This window comes from Callithrix jacchus, chromosome 4 (genome assembly GCF_049354715.1).
Source record: "Callithrix jacchus isolate 240 chromosome 4, calJac240_pri, whole genome shotgun sequence".
In the NCBI taxonomy this organism is placed as follows: Eukaryota; Metazoa; Chordata; class Mammalia; order Primates; family Cebidae; genus Callithrix; species Callithrix jacchus.
The window spans coordinates 156,866,917-156,882,734 of NC_133505.1; the positions used below are offsets into that span (position 1 = coordinate 156,866,917).

General features: G+C 47.0%; 1 protein-coding gene, 1 non-coding gene and 1 pseudogene across 2 annotated transcripts; 1 reads left to right on the top strand and 2 right to left on the bottom strand.

The window, feature by feature from the left end:
* Positions 1 to 633: 633 nt before the first annotated feature.
* Positions 634 to 4,782, bottom strand: LOC108587728 (UL16-binding protein 2-like). The gene is made up of 5 exons (XM_054251687.2): positions 4,665 to 4,782; positions 3,883 to 4,065; positions 2,040 to 2,303; positions 1,532 to 1,813; positions 634 to 875 (listed from the first exon to the last, which is right to left on the bottom strand). The coding sequence occupies exons 1-5, from the start codon at positions 4,753 to 4,755 to the stop codon at positions 766 to 768; spliced, it is 930 nt and encodes a 309-aa protein (XP_054107662.2). The 5' UTR covers positions 4,756 to 4,782; the 3' UTR covers positions 634 to 765.
* Positions 4,783 to 9,490: 4,708 nt separating this feature from the next.
* On the bottom strand, positions 9,491 to 10,316 carry LOC128930767 (plastin-1 pseudogene; annotated as a pseudogene).
* Positions 10,317 to 13,409: 3,093 nt separating this feature from the next.
* On the top strand, positions 13,410 to 13,516 carry LOC128930769 (U6 spliceosomal RNA). Its single transcript, XR_008479100.1, has one exon. It is a non-coding gene; the product is annotated as a U6 spliceosomal RNA (small nuclear RNA).
* Positions 13,517 to 15,818: the final 2,302 nt, after the last annotated feature.

A 15,818-nucleotide genomic window follows, 5' to 3' on the forward strand; every position in this document is an offset into this window, starting at 1 on the left:
ACCAGGCCCCGCATTTCCTGGATCCTCCTGACCCGGGAACCGTCTGGCCCTTGCCGCGACCAAGGAGTCCTCTCAGGTCTTCCAAAGGCCATTTTTCCTGGAGTCTGTGGACCCGGAGGCCCGGAGGGCACCGGCCAGCAGCGGGGCACCCACTCGGGAATATTCACCGGGCAGGCCCAGGTTCCAGAGCTCTGGAGCAGAGGGCGCCCTGGGAGGAGGGCGCAGAACCCTGAGAGCATGCTGCAGGGTGGAAACTGAAACCCTTCAGGTTCGATCTTTACCCAAAAGTCATCTGTGGTTGAAATCAGCAGTCACCTGTAATATTCCCCCATGACAACACCATTGGGTAAATATCTAGAACCAGTGCCTCGTCACTGCAGCAGTCCCGCGGGTCCCTGCCCGGGTTCCTCATCCCTGGAACCACGTGGCCCACAATAGGTCAGGCGAGCCCACCCGGTGACAGTCTCTGGGGATCGGGGCCCCACTCTTCCTTACTTCTGTATCTCCACCTGTTCATCTGTTTCAGGATCAAAACTATGAAAAGTCATGTATGAAAGGCTCCCCTGCCCCTGCCTGGGTCCATTCTCATTGGCCACACGCCTGGAACAAAACTTTATTGGATTCTCATCCTTCCGGGGAGTCTTTATGCCATTTCAATACATATTCTTAACCAGACTTTGATACTTTTGACTCTTGATGGAGCCCTGTCACCCTGTCCTTCGGGAAGCCTGTTCCAGTTTCTCCTCCCTTCACAGTGGACTCTCCTCAGATACCAGGTAGGATGAAGCAGAGGAGGATGATGAAGAGGCTCCAGGAACTGAGGGTGGTGGCCATGGCTTTGGGTTGGGCAGTGCCTGGGGCCACGGTGGGTGGTGCTGAAATGGAAACACAAGAGTGACAACCCTTGTCCAGGCCCCTAATCTTAGGGGACCCCTCCTCAGCTCCTGCTGCCCCAGATCATCCTGCAAGGCAGAGATGGTGTCCCCCTCTGCTGTTGGGCAGGCACTGTGACAGTTCCTGGGTTAGGAAGGGAGAGGGGCATCCCTGTCCTCAGGGAGCTCACACAGCTGCTGAGGGAAGCAAGGTGACAGCACAGCTGACCCTCCTGCAGTGGCGGAAAAGGAGGTGATGCCCCAGGATGGGGGAGGGGAGGGTGTTGGGGTTGGCATTGGAGGTGGATTTGATGGACTTCCAGATATAGACCAAGGTAGAGGAAAGAAAATGAAAAGTGCTCCTAGTAGGAGGGAACGCTCAGGAGAAAGGTGGAAACACAGTGATGGCCACAGATTAGAGGCTGGTGAGAAATCCACAGTGAGGGGGGCAGAAGCGAGGGCAGTGAGGAAGAGAAGTCGGGAGAGAGAAGGGAGAGGAGGATGGGAGAGCACAGGTGCCTCCATGAGGAGCCCCCACGAGGGGGTCATCTTAACATAAATGTGTACACTGGGATCATTGAAGCTGAACTCAAGAACTAATTTCTTGAGATCCCCATTTCTGACCTAATTTGAGATCCCCGTTTCGTTTCTTCTGTTACCTCCTGTGCTTGGCTCCAGGGTTCTGTCCATGCCCATCAGGAAGTCCTCAAGCCATCGTGTACAGTCACCCATTGAGAAGTAATAGAAAGACATGGTCATATCCTTGTCATTCTCCCACTTTTCTTTCATCTTTCTGGCTCCAGGATGAACCGTTGTCCACATTCTGTTCTCTGAGTCAAAGAGGAGGAAGATCTGTCCATCGAAGCTGAACTGCCAAGATCCACTGCTGTGTCCTTCGGCTGTCTGCTCACAAGACATCCTGGCCTGCAGGGTGAGGGGTTCTGCCCCCACAGAGAGAGATCAGCTCTGGTCTTGACACATTTTGAGCCCCCATCCTGTTCCCCTTACAATTTCCAGGCCTTACTCTCTCTGCCACATCCTGGCCTTGCCTGTAGACCTCTTGTGGGGTGAGATGACCTTCCCATTTGCATTTTTCATGAAAACTATAAAAGCCTCTAACCTACCCCTGCACCTGCTCCCTCCTGTCCTGGGCCATCCTAAACTTACCTCTGGGTGTGTAATTCTGCAACTGAATGCCAAGCAGTTGCTCGGTGAGCATGTCCACCAGCTCTCTCAGGACTGGGTTCTGTTCTTTCCAGGACTTTGTGACATTTATTTTCTTCCCCAGGAGACTGACTGGTGTGACTGTCTTGTTGCCACAGTCATAGTGAAGAAAAGTCTTTTGATCCAACTGGCCTTGAACCTCACACCACCGTGGTCCAGGTCTGAACTTAGGGGTGATGGTCACATCATAGCAAAGAGAGTGAGGGTCTGTGGAGAAAGACATGTGTGGGTCGGGTGGGCAGAAAAAGACCCCTTGGTAGCCCTCCTCAATACTGTGACATTAAGAGTACATCTCTGGAGGCCTGGGCTGGCCCAGCAATGTGTGCCCCCTCCAGAACTGTGGTGTCCACAAGTTTGAGAGTGCTCCCCCTTGCATGAGCACAAGGAGGAGGAGGAGGTCTCTGCCTGCTGAGAAAACACATGTCCCCAAACATGTCCCCCTGCCTCTCTGCCCACATCGTCAACACATGACCTTGCTAGAGAGGTGCCAGGCCTGCTAGAGGAGGAAGGGCCTGGCTGGCAGAGGATCTTCAGTAGCAGCCCACGTGGACTGAGGGATGTGGGAGGGAGTGGGGGCTGCCCCTGAGGATGCCGGTGCATGGTGGGATGGACTGAGGATCCCCACTTGGATAAAGCAGAGTTAACTGTTCTTGTCACAGGATTTAACATGTTGGCAAAGCTCCTGGAGATGGTGCCCTTCTGCTATGAGGATGCCTTCCTGAAACCTTAGACAAAGGGATGATCCACAAAGCAAGAAACAGAAAATCTGAAAATCTAAGGCAGGTAGTAGAGGGAGGGATCACAGGCTCAGAGAAGTGCCCACGCCAGAGGGGTCTGAGTGTGAAAATCCAGAACAATGTCCACCCGCTGTGCTCATGGGGAGCCTGGAGGACTCCTGTTTACCCAGCATATAAAGAAGGCCCCATGAGAAGGCACCAGAATGGGGGGAAGCTCAGGGATGCCTGTTGCTGAAGGCCAGGGTTGGGGGTAGGAGATGTTGTTCCTGAAATGGGCTCCCAGGAGTAATGGGATAAGAAATCCTGAAATAACAGATTCCAGGTGGAGGCTGTCAACTGTCAGGAGCAAGGAGGGTGCCATGATGGAAATGATTAGAGAAGTCCCAATGCCAGGCTGGGGACCTCAGCCATACAAAGCTATACCCATGGCTCATAGAACAAAGGGGTCCAAGATCCAAAAGAGATGGAAACCCAACCCAGATACTGCTGGATGTAAATAACTAAAACAAAGATAAAACAAATGATGGATGACCAGGAGGCTGAAAGCAGCCAGTCCATCAAGAACGAGGTTCCTTTGCCCAGTTTTCAGAATTAAGCCACTTCTCAGACCCTGAACCCATTACTAGAAGACACCAGTTTCCAGTGAGGGAAGGACCCTTTAACCCTGCAGCAAGTGGAACAATTCTTTGTGACCTCCTCCAGAGGTATTTATGGCCAACTAGAGTTTGCTGTGAAGGCCGTAGGCACTTACCCCGGGCACCGCCCACCTGCACACCGGGCTGGCTGCCAGCGGAGGACATGAGCCTTACCATTACAGACTTCCTTCTATGACTGCCTCATGTAATCATCACAGCTCTACAAAGGGACACAACTAGATACAGAAACGGAGAACCCAAAGTCTGCAAAGACCACAGGGCATCCTTTCTCCCTTTCTAGAAAGGGTTTCGTGACCTCTGTCTGCACAGTGACTATTCTCTATGACGCTGGCTCCCCAGTAGGAAGAACAGGCCAGTCCGGGCCCCAAAGGGGAAGTGGGCATCTCTACTCACCAGAGTTCCCAGGGTCATCCTGGAGGAAATGGCGCTTCTCATCCCCCTGCACAGGTTCTGTAGGGAGCTTGGGCTGTGTTTGCTGGGGTGTGTTCTCAGGCAGGAGGCAGAAGGTGCCACGTGGTGTAGGAGGTGGCGTGGGCCCCTTCATGGATGCGGAGACCTCTGGAGCGACCAGCTGGGCTGAGGTGGGGAGTGAGAGGATGTGACCTGGGTGGTGGCAGTGGATATTAGGGGAGGGGTGGGAAGTGTCTGCTGAGCCCCTGGGTGCAAGTGAGTGTCTGCAGGACAGCGCAGGGGAAAATTCAAGGACAGGGAGCCCTGGGGGTGCTGGAGGGTTTGTGTGGTGGAGAGCGGGTGAGAGCAGAGCAGGCCTGTGGCTGGTGGGGGTGTCTGTGATCCTGTCCCTGTGGAACTCCCTTCATCCCTGTCCCGACCCCAGCTCAGGTTCGGGGGCTCTGGTTTCTGCTTCCGGAGGGCGGGTGGCACTGCCAGACTGCACAAGGAATTTCCGCCCCACCTCGCCCTCTGCAGCTCTGTAGCCCCTCCAGCCTCCCAAGGTTCCTTTCCAGCCTCCTCTCTGCCCTGCTCCTGGAGGCGGGAAAAAAGCAGCAGTGGGGAGTGGACCGGGCAAGAAGGAGCCTCGGAACAGAACTGAGCTGGGGCGAAGTCCGGGAGATCGCGCCGGTCCTTCCAGAAGACTCACCTGCTCTGAAACTCGCTGCAGTCCACAGCCCCCAGCTTTGGTTCCCGCCCCGCTTAGGCTACATCCCAGAACTCACCGGCCGTCTCTGCCCAGGACGAGCCTGACAGCTGGAACAGGAGCAGAAGCGGGAGGCACTGCCGCAACGCGGAGCTGGCGGCCGCTGCCATTGGGGACCGGGAGCGCGGAAGACTAGTGACTTGATGGATGGGGAGCTGCGCAGATGAATCACCTCGGGGCTGAAAGCCGACTTATAAAGGCTTACACGCAGCGGCTTCAAAAGGGTGTGGACCGGAAGCACAGGGGACTGGAGAGGCGAGACCCAGCGAACCTATTGCCCCGGCCATGCTGGCTGAAATGGATTGCCTGGGAGTGCAGTGTGAAACACAAGCAGGTCTAGAGCCTGTTCTTCCAGCCCCTCGGAGGAGACACTCCCTTAAACACTTTTGGCATTCAGGCGTCTACCCCTAGAGCGCAGCCAAGTCAACTCTACTTCTTTGCAGAAAGACATACCCCGGGCCCTGCCCCACTCGGCGCTCCATTCTGGCCGCGGCCCCTGCGTGCGAAGTTTTATGTTCCGATACCGGGGTGTTTCCCCTTTTGGTCGCCCGCCCGGTCCCGCCCCCGGACGCTTTGAACCCACGTCCAGCTGAGCGCAGCGGGGGCTGATGTTTCCCTCTTGGCTGCCTGCCCGGGCACCGAACCCACACGTAATCATCACCGTATTTTGTTTATTTTTTATTAGCCCAGTGTGGACACATCAGCACAGGAAGCTGAAGAAAATGCACAGCAGTGTTCAGCGGCGGCGGGGTCTCGGTGTCCTCGCCTGGACCCGCGACACCCGCCTTCCATCTCCCTGCGCTGCGGAGTGACCCGCTCCCTGTCCGGTGCGCAGCCCCAGGCCGGGTCCCATCCCCGCGGCCGCTCCCCAAATCCCCAGTGGACGTGGTTATAGCCCGGGTAGGTTGGTTGGTTCGTTTCTTCGTGACAGTCTCGCTCTGCCGCCAGGGCTGGAGTGCATCGGCGCAATCTCCATTCACTGTAACCTCAGCCTTCTAATTCAAGGGATTCTCTTACTTCAGCCTCCTGAGTAGCTGGGACCACAGGTGCGCGCCACCAAGCCAGGCCAATTGTGTATTTTAGTGGAGACCGAATTTCATTATGTTCCCCAAGCTGATTTCGGACTTCTGGGCTCAAGCGAGGAGCCCCTCTCAGCCCCCCAAAGTTCTGAGATGACGGGGGTGAGCCACCCTGCCTGGCCTGGGGCTAGATTTAATTTATTTATTTTTTACATGCACAGCATTTTAATTAAATATACTCTGTGAGAAAAAGAACACTCTAAAGTGCCAGATTTCTTGTAAATCTGATAACTTAGTAAATACAATGGTGAAAAAAAATCAGAGGAAACATAATTTAAATAATCTTATAAAAGAGCAAGAACATATTTTAATCTTCATATAAGAAAGCAATCATCAAAATATAAAAGGGAGAAAAATCTCATTTGTAGAAGAATATATTTCAAAATTCCACCTGTTGATCATTTCATTTAAAAATTCTAAACACATGGGCAGCCTGACTCTTACCAACATATGTGTTTAAATCAATGGTAGTAGGGGACTTAGACTCATTCACACTGACATAAGGTGACATTTTTGCTGCACAACAGTATTGCTCACTGGCACTAACAGTGGAAGCTGGAGGGAGTAGATTTCTGGATTCGATTATTAGTAGCAGAAATGGACTAATGCTAAAAATTTAGAAAAAAAAATAGGTCCAAGCTCTAGCTACTTCCAAGTAACACAAACATTATCCAAACATTGCCAATTTGTAATGGGCTGTGAAAAAAAATGTGAAAATACTCTACATTGAATATTAGTTTTATGTTGCTTTCGATTAAAGATATTCAGTGGGCAACTATCTTGCATGTTCTTCACATGTACCCCAAAACCTAAAGTGCAATAAAAAAATAAGGAGAATAAGATTCAGAGGTTAGGTAGCTGGGTGGCAGGCCCCAAATGCACAGTAAAGCTGGGTCAGCTAGGATCCTTTGAACACCAAACAATCAGACTGAAGCTTCTGACCTAATACAGCTGGCACTGCCCACTGTGCCATGGATTCACCTCAGGCGTCAATGGCATGCTCCTTTATGAACTTGCTCTTGCTACAACTGGTGTGACCATCAGAGTCGGTTCTCTACAGGATTTGCTGTTTTGCAGTACAAGTCCTCAATTCAATATCTGTGGTAGTCATAAGCAGAGCCTAGGCCTCTTTCACTGCAAGAAACATCAGAAAAAAAGTGCCTAATATATTGAGCTCTATCACCAAAACTTGTAAATAGGGAACTCTTGAGAAATAAAAAAGACAGTTCTCACATTAACAGCCTAAAAGCAATGACTAATGTCCCCAAGAAATAGACAAGTAGCTGTCTTTAATTATTTTTGTTTCCCAAAAATCTCTCTACTGAGATTTTGTTTTAGTCCACTGCATTATTTTGACATGTTGGTGATTTTCAATTTAGTTTCTGGTGCATATGTTAAAATGCAGACCATTCTTTATTTTTGATCATGCCACATGCATGAAAATTTCCATTATGTGTTACTATTACATAGGGTAAAGACTTGGAAAAGTTCCTGCATATTCTTTTTGTTGTTGTTGTTTTGTTTCTTTTCCTGAATATTCTTGACAGAAAACAATATGAAGTAGGGTAGGTAGGGAGGAAACAATGCAGATTTTCTCTTAAATCCTAGGAGATTTAGTTAGGTCTGTTTATTCTCAATACAAGAGGTCAAGTTCAGACGAATGGGAGAATCATATGTCACAGCTAGTGAAAGATGGGCATCATGAGAATACATGAGGCTGGTCAGAATAATAAGTTTGGTAATATAAAAATTCTGGAAATCTCATTTGTTGACATTAGAGAACAGGGGTCTGCAAACTTTCTATAAAGAGCCTGATAATAAATATTTCAGGTCTTGTGGGCCTCTGTTACAATTATTCAAGTCTGGTGTTGTAGCCCTAAAGCAGCCGTAGATGATATACAAATTAATGATTGTGGCTGTGTGCCAGTAATATTTATTTACAGAATAATTTCCCCAAGGTTTGTATTTTGCCAACCTCTGTCACAGAAACTTAATAGTAACAATACAGATACTTAATACTGAAGAAGAAATGGAAAAAAATGCAACAGAGGCAGAAAAGTGTTTAATCTGCCTCTTTCTCTTTGTAAACAGTTAGGTCCAGGAATCTGAAGAGAGTCACAAATGCTCAAATCTGAATAACCTTAAGTGATCCTTTGTCTATACATGTTCTTTATTTCTTGACACTACTGTGCATTTTTCTTTGGCAGCAATCTCAATGGTAGTTCAGTACATTGGAGCTTGACTGTCTAGGTTCAAAGACTGGCTCTGTCAATTACTAACAAAATGACTTTGAGCAGGAGACAAAACCTAGAGAAAAAAAGTAGCAGAAACCACAGGAGTGACAGAGGTGTGGCACGCAGTGGGTACTTGACGAAGATGACTTAAGATTTAGGTAAAGACTGAACATCTACCACTCCTACTTGTCATGACAGTGGAGCATCTACCTTGTAAGAATGACAGTATAATGAGAAAAACAACACACAAATGTATTAAAGAATACTTTGAAGAAACTCACCTTTTACTTAATATCACCACAGAGGAAATTCTGGGGAGTTTAGAATTTAGAAAGATTTTGTACCATGGAGATAGATGGTCATGAGCAATAGTAATTAAGTTGTTTAGAATGAATAAAAAATGTTCAGAATCTCCTATGTACAGTATAGTCACTTTCTCAGTGACATTGGACAATGACTTTTATCCAGGAATGCAATAAATTGAGGGGTTACAAAAAAAAAAGATATTCAGTGGGCATATTCTAAATTATATAGGGCATCTATAAAGACCTAAATTAGCAAGTTAACAGGATAGTGTCAACATATCTTGGGATGTTCTAGCCAATGTTTGTCTACTGTTTGGAAGGAGTCAAATAGCTATGTACACATTCAAAGCGAATACTTATAAAAAGACATCTTAATGTATCAGATATCCATAAACTGAAAAGTGTTACACGTGTTGTGGGGGAAAAATACTGATGGTTGGCTGAATGACCAATTAATTATACATACCACTTATGAAAAGCTGGGTGATTCAGGTGCAAAAAAAGAAAAAAAGTATATGCACACATATATCTCTAGTAACATCCTACCAACATATACATGTTACATGTCATAGTTAAAGCTATCTTACCAAACTAGGATATGTAAGGTATCACTGCAGCTAAAATTAAGTTTTAAGTAAAAAGTTGTGGCTACTTAACAAGAGAGTGAACTTTGGGGTTTATTCAAGAATTAGTTCTCATGTATAAAGAAGTTTGATATTAATAAACAATACTTGTCACCATAAGGTTTTAGACAGTATAGAAACTTACAGAAAAGTGTTTTTGGACCATTTTAAAGAGTTGGAGGAAGCAAATAAAACTGGATTATGAGGATGAATGCATTTATGATCAAAATCAACACACACAAAAATCAAAACACATTTCACAGCAGAACCTGCAAAAACTTTTGTATTCATCTTTTGTGAACTACACAAAGAATGAATTAGTCTTGTCTTAATAAGACTTTTAAGCAACAAAATAATTTAATCATGAAACATCAGCTTGATTGTGAATATACTCTATTATCTGTATCAGCTGGTAAATTAACTGTGTTATCCAAAAAGGCCGACCAGCTCTAACTAATATGAACAGGATATTGAATTCATTAATGAATATGTAACTATTTTGAGCATACAAATAATCTCTGGTTTTATACCCACTACATTTTAGAATTCTGTAAACTGTAAGGCATAGAATATGTTTAATGTGGCAGAAAATCATATGAAATGATTATTTTATTCTGTTCAGTTCTTTTCCCATTAAGCATGCAAACACCCTCATAACCGTCTTTGGCTTCACTTCTACGAGGTCATCAGGTAATGCATATAATCAGGCACCGATCTTTCGAGTAACTGAAATGGCATATTTAGCAATGTTCAGCTTGTCCTCATCAGATAAGTTTTCTCTCTTCATCATTTCTTGACGAACTGCATTTGGTGCAATGGCATCTATTAAGTCTAGGACAGGTAAACCTGTGCTTATAGATTTATCCTTGAAGCTGGAAATAGAAGTATTTTTGTTTTCACTTTTAAGAGTCTGATTGACCCATTCAATAATAATTTCATCATTTACTTTTTCACCCTCTCTGAGATCCGATACACATTCAATGTGTACCTTCTCATCAGCTGCCATACCAAGGCCAGAGTAAGTGCTGAGTTCCCTTCATTTAGGTTCGGCCCAGCAATGCCAACCACGGAGAATTTGGCCTTGTTCTTGCCAAGTTCCACTGCATAGTTACAGTTTTCAGTCTTCTTCATGTTCCCTCCAAGGGCAGGATAAGGAGGTTATTGACATGGCTCCAGTTGACTGGCACTCATATCATCTCATAGAGCTGAAAGATCACTAAAGCATATACAAGGTCACTGTACAAATGATTAATGCACGGGTTGACTCCCAAGGAATTCGCCCAGTTCTGAAATGTCCTCTCTTCCTTGCTCTCTCCTTCCAGTAAATTCATATCGATGTCATTATTATTCAGCTTGTGCAGGCATGGGTAGGTGTTAAACAGATCAGCCAGAAAAGCTAAATCAAGTTTAGGATTGCCTGAAACCACATCTGCAGGAGCAAAAAACTGCTGATTTTATTACAGAAGCACCAGGATTTCACAGGCTTCAAATAACATATTGTAAACTAAACATTGGTTAAGATGGTAAATTTTACGTTCTACATGTTTACCAAAATTAAACAGCTTTAAAAATTATCTTAAGGATGTGTGTCTTGCTCAGACCTGCACAATTTGATTGGCAAAAAGACTCTGCTCATTAAAATTGAGCACAGCATTGAGGTCCTTGTCTCTAAAATCACAACCTGTGGGACACCTTGCTGATTTAGAAAGCACATCAGGGAGATTGGCCCTAAGCTCCCCATAAAACAGTGCCCCCACCATCACTCCCACCAGGTCTGTGGAAGGCCCAGGGGGCTGAGCAGAGCAAGTTCAACTGCCCCCTTGGTTCCCTGTGGTTCCTAACTGCCAGTGCTGGCTTTTGGCCTGTTCCTCCTGGGCAAGGGCCACCATCCTTCAAAGCTGGGCACAAATACCCCTACCATGTGTATCTTTCCTTTTCCCACAAGAAATGACTGCTTACACAATTTAATTTGTGTGTGTGAGCCTGTGTGTGACAGAGTCTTGCTCTGTCACCAGTCTGGAGTGCAGTGACATGATCACTGCATTGGTATGGCAGCTGATGAGAGGGTACACATTGAATGTGTTATCGGATCTTGGAGAGGGTCACTGAAACCTCAGCCTCCTGGGCTCAAGGCTTCCTCCCCCTAAATGAGGGAGAGTAGGGGGGTGGCAGTCTGAGTCTCCTGCTGAGCCTTCCTCTGGTTGCTGTTTCCTGTGCTCTGGCAGAAGCCTCAGTAATAGTCACACTCCTGACTTTACCGTGCCCTGCCTTAGATCAATCCAGGGGCTCAGTGGGTCTTGGCTGTGAGTGCAGCTGGGCCAGGCATTCTGCCAGGACTGGGAACTGTACTTTTCATGACACTTTTCTCCTGCCTTCCCAGTGCTCCCAGCATCACAGCAGCTCCCCCACTGATGCTATGAGCTCTCCTTGTTCACCATGCTCCCACCATTGGACCCTCATCTTCACTGTCCTCCCAACATCGTCCCAGCCCCTCCAGGGTCACTGCCTGACCAGGTAGGGGTTGGGTGAAGAGGCAGAGGTTCCCGTAAAACCCGTGGTCCAGTTTGACTTTAGGTTCCTCTCTGCAACGTAACTGCATTCCACATGCTGTTCCTCCAGCAGCCTCAGTTGGGACGATGTGTAGGGCAGTGTAGCATCTGGGCCAGTGATGACTGATTCCTGCCACCATGGCTTTTCAACTACATTTGTTTTTTCTAAAATGGATAAACAGACCCGCAGTAAGTTACGGCAACACTGCTTTCCTTACTAACAGTAGAGATGTGTGTATGCATCGATGCTGGTTTTTAAGACAAATATAAGCCCATAGGCACTCTGCTGCACACAGAGTCTATCTCAAAATAACACACTTTGAAGATCTTCCCAGACCCGCACATTCAGATTCTTTTCCTTTTTATCTCTGCCCGACATTGCATGGCATGACTGCATCACAACAAATGTAACCAGCGTCTGTGGATGAAGATGCAGATGGGTCCCCAGTCAGTTACTTTTACAGAAACCAAATGCTGTAGAAACGGCCTGCACGGGCAGGAGGCGATTTAAGATGGCCGATCACTAACAGCTCGGGATTGTAGCTCCCAGTGAAAGCTCAGAGAACGAGACGACGCCACACTTTTAGACAAATTTTCGTTACTCACGGATCAGCCGATTCCCAGTGGAGGAGCCCCACGGGTCGCCAGCGTGACTCTTGTGGCCGCCGCAGCGGTTTTGCCGGCGCCTCGGCACAGCAGCTCTTCATGCAGAGCAAACGGGACTGCTTCCCCTACTGACCGGGGTTTGGAGCTCCGGGAAGTCAGAGCCACTTGTTGCGGACTCAAGAGGGAAGCCAGACCAGAGATTCCCGGGCAGAAGAGCACCATCAGTCTTATCGCTGCTATTTAGGCCGCCACAGTGGGTTGCTCGGATCCCAGCACTGGGAATCAATAAATCGGACGTCGACTCAGAAACCTAAATAGAAAGTCGGTTCATCTACAATGAAGGGAAAAAAACAGCCTAAGAAGGCCGAGTATACCCAAAATCAGAACCCATCAGCAACGGAACAAGCCCTGATGGAAAAGGACTCATCAGCAGCAGAACAAGCCCTGATGGAAAAGGACTGTGTTCCATTATCTGAAGTAGGCTTTAAAAGGTGGATGATAAGAAACTTCTGGGAGTTAAAGGAACTTGTTCTAACCCAATGTAAAGAAACGAAGAACTTTGAAAAAAGGTTCGATGAAATGATGAAAAGAATAGACAATATAGACAGGAATACAAATGAACTTATGGAGTTGAAAAATACAACATGAGAACTTAGTGAAATATGTACAAGCTTAAATAGCCGAATGGATGGATCAAGCAGAAGAAAGGATATCAGAGGTCGAAGACCAACTTAATGAAATAAAACAAGACAAGAATAGAGAAAAAAGGATAAAAAGGAATGAGCAAAGTCTTCAAGAAATATGGGACTATGTGAAAAGACCTAATAAACGTTTGATTGGTGTACCTGAATGTGATGGAGAGAATGAATTCAAGCTGGAAAATACTCTTCAGGACATTATCAAGGAAAATTTTCCCAATTTAGCAAAGCAGGACACTATTCAACCCCAGGCAATACAGAGAACACCACAAAGATATTCCTCAAGAAGAGCAACCCCAAGGCACATAATCGTTAGATTCATCAGGATCGAAACGAAGGAGAAAATATTAAGGGCAGCCAGAGAGAAAGATCAGGTTACCCATAAAGGGAAGCCTATTAGGCTTACAGCAGATCTCTCAATGGAAACCCTACAAGCTAGAAGAGAGTGGGGGCCAATATTCAATATACTTAAAGAACAGAACTTTCAGCCCAGAATTTCATATCCTGCCAATTTAAGCTTTACAATTGAAGGAAAAATAAAATCTTTTAGGAACAAGCAAGTACTCAGAGATTTTATTACCACCAGGCCTGCTTTACAAGAACTTCTAAAAGAAGCATTATACATAGAAAGAAACAACCAGTATGAGCCTTTCTAAAAATACACCAAAAACTGCTCGCTTCGGCAGCACATATACTAAAATTGGAACGATACAGAGAAGATTAGCATGGCCCCTGCGCAAGGATGGCACGCAAATTCCTGAAGTGTTCCATATTTTTTAAAAAAGAAAAAAAATACACCAAAAAGTAAAGAGCATTAACATAAAGAAGAATTTACATCAACGAAAGGATAATATAGCCAGTTAACATCAAATGGCAGTAACCCTAAATTTAAATCGACTAAATCCCCCAATCAAAAGATACAGACAAAATCTAACGGTATATCCAAAGATACACAAAGACTCGAAATAAAGGGTTGGAAAAAAACTTACCAACCAAATGGAGAGCAAAAATATATAATAAAAAAAAAGCAGGAGTTGCAATTCTCACATTTGTTAAAATAGATTTCAAAGCTACAAGGATACAAGGGTAAAAGGATTAATGTAATAATAAGAGATCTTAACATCCAGATACATAAGACCCATAATGAGATTTAGATTCAACGAGACAGAAAATTGATAACGATATCCAGGACTTGAACTCAGATCCAGAACAAATAAACTTAATAGAGCTCTCGATTTTAAACACACAAAATATACATTATCCACTTTAAACACACAAATATTGATCGGCCATTATTGATACCCATTTTAGGAATGAAGTAATATTCCTGTTCTTTTTCCCTCTTTTTCTTTCTCTTTCTTCCTTAAAAAAAAAGAAAAAAAAATGCGTAATTCTATTACACCTGATGCCCAGCTCTGAACAAATAAACTCTATTACATATGCTAGCTTTGTATTAAAAAAAAAAAAAAAAAAGAAACTGTGCCTGCACGAATCCCAATTCAATTGTGTAGAATAAATTTCCTACACAAAATTGCCGTGCAAATTAATGCACCTTTAAAGAGTCTCATGTCACGGGATGGCAATGCTGGCTACACTCTTGTCTGTGATTGTGAAGACCCAGCTTGGGCAGAGGATGGTGAAACATCCACTGTAGAGGGAGGTCAACTGGTACAGGCTTCCCGAAGGACAGGGTGACAGGGCTTATCAAGAGTCAAAAATATCAAAGGCTGAGTTAAGAATATGTATTCATATGCGTTTGAAATGGGGTAAAGACTCCCTGGAAAGAAGAGAAGTCTCCAATAAAGTTTCATCCTAGGCCTGTGGCCAATGACAGTGGAGCAGGCAGGGGTTGGGGAGCCTTGCACACATGACTTTTCATGGTTTTTATTCTGAAACCGGTGAATATATGGGGGTGAAGTAGTAAGGAAGAGCGGCACCGTAGCGCCAGGGACCGTCACCGGGTGGGCTCGCCTGATCTGTTGTGGACCAAGAGGGTCTGCAGATGCGGAACCCAGGCAGGGGCCCGCGGGCGCTGGTTCTAGGTATTTACCCAACCGTGTTGTCATAGCGGGGTATTACAGGTGATCGCTGCTTTCAACCACAGATGACTTCCGGGGAGAGTTCGCTCCTGCGGGTTTCACTTTCCACCTGTCCGCGTCTCTCCCGGCTCCTCGCGCTCCTCCCAGGGCGCCCGCTGTCACCCAGCTCCGACCCGATCCTGCCCGTGGAGACACCGGAGTGGGTGCCCCGCTGCAGGCCGATGTCCCTGGGCCTCCGGGTCCACAGTCTGCGGAAAAAACGGCCTTTGGAAGACCCGCGAGGACTCGGCAATTGGCAAAAATCAGGCGGTTCCCGTATCAAGAGGATCCAGGAAATGCGGGGCCTGGTGGGGTGAGGAGCGCCAGGTTTATCTTTCATCCTGGCGGGGACTTTGCCACCGGCTCAGTGTGGAGACGTCACCGTCCCGCTCCAATCCCTAGGACTCCCGACAGTGTGACCCCCGCGAGGACCCCCATTCTCCTTGCCCTGGGGCTGCTGCGGGAGGGCGTCCGGGACACACGAGGTCCTGCGTGTCCAGGGTCCCGCAGGGGCTTCCCATTGTCGCATCCCGACCCCGCTGCTCGCGGTCCAGCGCTAGGGGTTTCTTTGCTAGGCGGTCGCCTCCCCACCCCACAGCTTGAAGGTTCTGAGGCTCAGAAAACCTTGGGATGGTTGGAAAAGAGGGCAGGAGAAAGGGAGAGGAAGGAAGCCGGTAGGGCCAGAGAACAAGGAGACACCCCGGCCACGAAAATGGGGAGAGGGTGACAGGTAACCACCGCCACACTCCAGGGACTCTCCATCTCCTGCTCTGTCCACTGTAGGAACGCAGGCCCCACCCCCTCCACCCTCACTGTGTTTGGGGTCAGCCATCCCAGAGGGTGAATCATCCCCTGCGGGTGCGATTGGCATTTCCCTAAGGGCTGTGGACACTTAGCACCTTTTCCGGGGCTCACTGCCATTTGCATTCTTTTTCTGATGCCAGTGGGCAAGGGGAGGTCCCCAGATGCTGATGTGACCTCGACCCCAGCAGGTGTCAGGC

What these genes read in the sequence shown, in the direction of transcription:
- LOC108587728 (XM_054251687.2), bottom strand. Translation starts at nt 4,755, where the DNA reads ATGGCAGCGGCCGCCAGCTCCGCGTTGCGGCAGTGCCTCCCGCTTCTG. An exon ending in GTCCTGGGCAGAGACGGCCG is followed by an intron (nt 4,066 to 4,664) that starts GTGAGTTCTGGG and finishes TCCCCACCTCAG; the next exon opens with CCCAGCTGGTCGCTCCAGAG. An exon ending in CCTGGAGCCAAGCACAGGAG is followed by an intron (nt 876 to 1,531) that starts GTAACAGAAGAA and finishes TTTCCATTTCAG; the next exon opens with CACCACCCACCGTGGCCCCA.